General features: G+C 33.8%; 1 protein-coding gene across 1 annotated transcript; it reads right to left on the reverse strand.

Annotated features, from left to right (window-relative positions):
• Positions 1 to 997: 997 nt before the first annotated feature.
• LOC141661980 (calnexin homolog) lies at positions 998 to 4,272 on the reverse strand. Its single transcript, XM_074469019.1, has 6 exons — positions 4,060 to 4,272; positions 3,793 to 3,862; positions 1,823 to 2,952; positions 1,664 to 1,735; positions 1,446 to 1,559; positions 998 to 1,356 (listed from the first exon to the last, which is right to left on the reverse strand). Exons 1-6 carry the CDS (start codon positions 4,147 to 4,149, stop codon positions 1,219 to 1,221), a joined length of 1,614 nt encoding a protein of 537 aa, XP_074325120.1. The 5' UTR covers positions 4,150 to 4,272; the 3' UTR covers positions 998 to 1,218.
• Positions 4,273 to 5,934: the final 1,662 nt, after the last annotated feature.

Below are 5,934 nucleotides of genomic sequence, written 5' to 3' on the forward strand. Positions count from 1 at the left end.
AAAGTTTCTCGAGCAATCCAGTCGACACCACTATCACTGAAAATAGTATAATCATAATTGACTTGCGCACATAAAAAACCGGTGATAGACTAGTATTCATATCCATCGGTTACACCAACTGAGATTGGGGGTACAGATGTCCCATATATTGAACAATCCTTTATTGTGCGAGGTGAGCTCTCGCGATAAGTACCATAATTTCATATTTGAAGCGGGTTGTCCAGATCTTCCAATACACTGTATAAATTATTCTTAACATAACATGATAACGAATAAAAAACGCAACAAGATATACATCCAAAAATTGAGGACAATCAACAACCCAAAAAGATGGGTACGGTAACAAGATCACACCCAAAATGATTTGAATCTAGATTTTATTGAAAACTATTAGAATAGAAATTAAAGATTTAGAAATGGATGAAACAAGATGAGGATGAGAGGATGGATGGAACGGACGTGAATTTGATGGAAGGAAGGGTGGTGAAGGATGAATGATAATTATGAATGAAGTCCGACTTTCATTTGGGTTTTTAGACACGAATATATGTTGTTAATTTTAAAATAAGACATACCCATCTTTTTTTATTTTAGGAAGGGGTCAAAAATTAATAAAATTTGACCAACCAAAAAAGAACCAACAAATGTGAAAAACCTGATTTTTTTTTATTTTCTCTCATTATTGCACATTTGTACTGATAAACCCTTACCAATTGAGTTCCAAATTAATTCGGACAAGTGCGTTTGTAAAAACTCTAATGCATATATTAATCCCCAACAACAAGCAACTTATAATTGACTGAAACCCCATCAACAAGCAACTTTTTAAATGACAAAATTGAAGTACACCGCCAATTGCGATTTGAATTTTCATTTCTGCCCTGTACTTGGACCACGGTGAGATACCAATTGCAAACAACGTTGTATAGAAACTTTAAACAGTACCATTAAGCTATCTCATACCACAAAATCTTTTCAAAATCATGTTTCTCCAGCATAGTCATAGAGATGGAACCCAACTGAAAATCGGATCCTATATGATAAAATCTCAATTACACTGTCATACATTGTTTAACATAACAAACTTAACAAGTAACTTACTGCATATCCAGAAGCAAGGGAAAAAATTTAGTACCAAAAGCTATCCAAAACCTAGACGAGTCTAACAAAAGCCAAACTAGTGGCCACTTTCAAGAGGGCATCCGATTCTCATCCACTCTAAGTATCACGCCTTGTCCTCCTGCGAGGAGCTGCTGTTGTGTCCTCGTTCTGTTCTTTCTCTTCACTACTATCCTCATTGTTGGAAGGCTCGGTTGTTTCTTCCTTCTTGGGTTCCACACTAACCTTTGCCTTTGCCTGTCATAATTAACAAGTCCAGCCACAGTGAGTAATCTCCAAAAATAAGTGTATGTACTAAGCTTTTATAGAAAAGTTCAAATACTCACAGGTTTCTTTCCGCCAAATAGGAGTTTAAGCAGAACAGTGAAAATAATTACAACGATGGATACAAGTACACCAACTGTTAGGTTTGGTTGCTTCTCAGCTTTTTCAACGAGATCCTGCAAGACAAAGTTCAGTAACAATATATTAATAGACGGACGAAGTCAGGTATTTTCTACAAGGTAAAACGGTAGTGCAATGTAAGATTTGTTGGGGTACTCACCAAAATTTTGAATTTGTGATTCTGCAAGAAAGGAATGTCTGCAATCTTGTAGAGTTGGTCGAATACTACCTTCTGCAATAACAACATTAAATATTAAATACCAACTCACACGAAGCTACACTATTAAGAAGAAAGAAAAGTAGAGCCCAATTAAATTACCTGGAAACCCTTCAAACTATCTGAAAGACTGCCTGTTTCTTCCTCGGCCTTTTGCTTCTCTTTCTCTACTTCAAACTTTGGCTTCCATGTGGTCTGTCTGTATGATTCTGCAACCTTCTCGTCACTTGCTATTAATATATTGTCAAACAAGATACCATCTTGCATTGTCCAAATTTCAATACCAATAGCAGCAATAGGCTCAAAATCAGGTTTATCAAGCTCAAAGTATGCAGGGTTTGATATTTGTTGAGGTTTCCATATACCCTTATAGTTAGGGTTGTCAATAAGAGGTGCATGCCATTTTCCCTTATATTCTGGATTTCTCTTCATTGGCCTCTTCCACTCACCACATCCAGGTGCCTCCTCACACTTGGGGTTCTCAATCTTGGGAGCCTCCCATTCACCATCTTCTTCATCATCCCAATCCTCGGGCTTAGATGCCTCTGGGTCCTCAACTTCCTCAGGCTCGTCATCTAGCCATCCTTCAGGTTTCACTGCTTCAGCATCTTCAATCTCCATTGGTGCATCTTCGTCCCAATCATCTGGTTTAGTAGCATCAGGGTCGGGAATTTTTGCTCTCTCATCCCAGTCTGCAGGTTTCTTGTCATCTGGATCAGGAATTGTCTTGGCAGGGATTAGGGCTGGCTCAAAATCTTCTGAAGATAAGAAATTAACCTTTTTCTTTTCTTCCCCATCAATCAAGATTCTCAATTCATTGTCAGGCTTCAATATTGCAGTGTAGACGTGGGATAATTTATCAGATGGCACAGATGGTGGGAACTTAACATGGTGCTCAACAAACTCGCCTGTCTTTGGGTTTTTGTGCTTCAAAATGAAATGGACCTTGTTTGTAGCTCCACATTTATCAGGGCCAAACATGATAGAATAGGGAGATTCATTGTCAAATCCCTTGGGAACCCAACCAGCCTCCTGGGGTCGGAGATACTTCAAATATGCACCACCACACTCTAGCCCATTCTGTAAACGTGTTTCAAATTGGAGCACAACAGTTCCATCCTTAAGTTTTACAGGTTCGTCAAGCTCCTTCACAATTGCATATTTCCTTGCCTTCTCGCTGACAAGAAGTCCATAATCATCATGTCCCTCACTCTTGGAGTGTTTCCATACACCTGAACAACCAAAAGAGAAAATCAGTTCAAGCATGACTTCAAAGCTACTAAATCATAAAACAAATTAACAACCAACAACTCATCTCACTCGAGATGTCTTAACTTATAGCACCTACAAACAATAAATCATGTATAAATATTCTTAGTAATTGCAATTTTGTGTTGCTCTCGTCTAGATTCTAGCATCAATTTAAATTAAAGAACCCGCTAATGCAGGATAATTATTATTAATATTTCTCTACGAGATAAAGAAATAACCTCACAGTTGAGAAAACAATCGATATATAAAGAGTTAAAGAAAAACATTATGCACTTTTCCAGGACTTCTATCATACATAACCAGACATTATAATGCAGCTAATTTGACCATATAAATCAAACTGTTAAAATTCCACAACAATTTAAAAGATCTACAATTACGTAAGCTCATGTCAAAACAAAAACAAATGTTAAGCTCAAATACTCACTCTATTCATAAATCTAACAGACACCACAACATATCGCCACAGTTTAGAAAATTCTACAAATGTGCAAGCTTATATAGTCACTGATTCCCAAAATACGAACACGCAGCAATCAGAAATTACAATACAATGCCGCAAGCCCAACCTAAATATTTTAAATTAATCCGTAAATATCTAATACTATAGACTGATAGTTCCAATTCAATACAAACTATATACGCAATAACGCAATCATAAACAAAGTCAATCAACTAAACTTATCTAATGACTAATAACAGAGACATACTACTACTACTACTACTACTACTAAAATTCAATAAAAAATCAGCTAATTATAAAATTAACATCGAATTAACAAAATCAATTACAAATATACCTTCATATTCATCTTTCTCCGAAGCGATCCACCGTCCATTAAAATCTTCGTCAAACGACTCATAAAATATCTACAATTACAACAATATTACACACATATAGCTCAGATCCACACACATACAGTAAAACTACAATATCAGATAACTTTAATCTACTTATTTACTGAGCACAGTAAAACAATATCGAGATTATTCATTCATCGAGTTATTCATTTAACGAGATTATTCATTTATCGAGATTATTCATTTATCGAGTTTCCGAAACATACCGCATCAGTAGAAGCGAGTAGCTGAAAGGCAAATGAGCTGATTAGAAGCAGGAAAACATAAGGGAGTGCCCTCCGTTTAGTTTCTTCCATGTGCGATTTACTCAATAATCAATAAACCCTGCGGTAGATCTCGCTAATTGATCGAGAGAGATCGAGAAAGAGATCGAGAGAGAGAGAGAGATGAGTGAAGTCTTTTAGGATTTGTTAGTTTTTGTTATATAAGCATGTACGTATTATTTGTAAATGTATTATACGTGTGCTTCCGTTGTTTCGACCAATTATATCGTTTGCCACATGAGATGGACCAATTATATGATTACACGTGGTAAAATCTCCGTGGCATATGTGTATTCTTGGGACGATTTAGATTGGAGAAAAATGGGTGTTTCATGTGTTGCCCTACTTTTGACTCGATCTTAGCTTATTTTTTGTTATTTTAATTTAAAAAATTATGAGTCAATTGTGACTTGTTTATTACTTCGTGATTCGTGATAATAATCTGAAAATTTATTATTTGAGTGATTTATATTCAGTTTTACACCTAAATGTTAGATAAATGTACAAAAATTTATGGTACTCTTCTAATATTTATGAAAAATAATAAATTAATTTTTCTAGCGTGTGATCAAGACACATGATAAGCACGAAATCAATTTTTGTGTGTACAGAGGTCCATTATTCTTAAGTCAACGAAGTGTTGGTGCAGTAATTTAGCTCTTGTACAACTTCCGGGAGGTCATTATTGCTCTTATACCACTTCCGGTAGGTTAGAATTTTGATTCTGACGTGTACGTGTGTAATTAATTAATAAAAAATGTATTAATTTTTAATATATCACTATTATTAATGTATAGGAGCTAATCAAAATTAAAATAAGTTAAAATTATGAAATTTATTTGTACACATTAGATAACTCTTTTTTAAAACCACTATTCTCTATAGTTTTTTTGAGTTTAATTATATTAAATCATGTTTTCCTTTGTATATCATTTTTTTGTGAAAAATGTAGTTTAATAAGCTGAATAGTATTACATTAAATTGTCCATGCGAACACACTGATTTTCTTTCAGAAAAAAAAAACTTTGACTTGAACCTTCGGCTACGACATGGTGATAATAAATACATAATACAATAATTATTTGGTATTAATTTAAACGTAGCGTGTTAATTACTCGTGTCTGGTTATGCCACATTTTTCTTTTTAAAAGAAGACTTGTATTTTTTGAGAAAAAATAAATCAAAGACTTTTTTTTATTGAAAGACTTGTTTGGGACCAATGATAGGATGAAAAATAAAAAATACGCAATGCAAACTGGGCTTTTGAAACGACGGAAAGCCCTGATGTAACAGGCCCAAACGCAAATTGGGCCTAATGTGATTATACATAAGCCAATGCAAGAGTTCACATACACCAATTACCAAACGCTTAACATCATAAAAAGTTGAAGACTCGAAATAGAGATGATACAAAACATAGGGTCTGTTTGTCAAATCGTCGGCTTATCGATTTATAAGTCCGCAACAGCTTATTGATTGAATTTAAAAGTTGAATTTATAATTTATAAGCTGATAAGTTAAATGTTAGTAATGACGTACTTTTTCTCCACTTATTTTTAATTTTTCATTTTTATCAATTTTAATTTTAAATTATATTTTTTAAATATTAATATAACTTAAAATATAATAATTAATATAATTATTTAAAAATTATTTATTTTAGCTTATTTAAATAAAAAAAATTCTGACCTATAAATAAAATTATCCAAACACTTGTATAACTTATAAACATTTATCAATCACTTACAAGTCACTTATTTCGTTAATTCATAAATTACTTATTTTAACGCAAATAATACACCGGCAAAATACATCCAA

The sequence above is a fragment of the Apium graveolens genome, chromosome 5 (assembly GCF_009905375.1).
Source record: "Apium graveolens cultivar Ventura chromosome 5, ASM990537v1, whole genome shotgun sequence".
Classification (NCBI taxonomy): Eukaryota; Viridiplantae; Streptophyta; class Magnoliopsida; order Apiales; family Apiaceae; genus Apium; species Apium graveolens.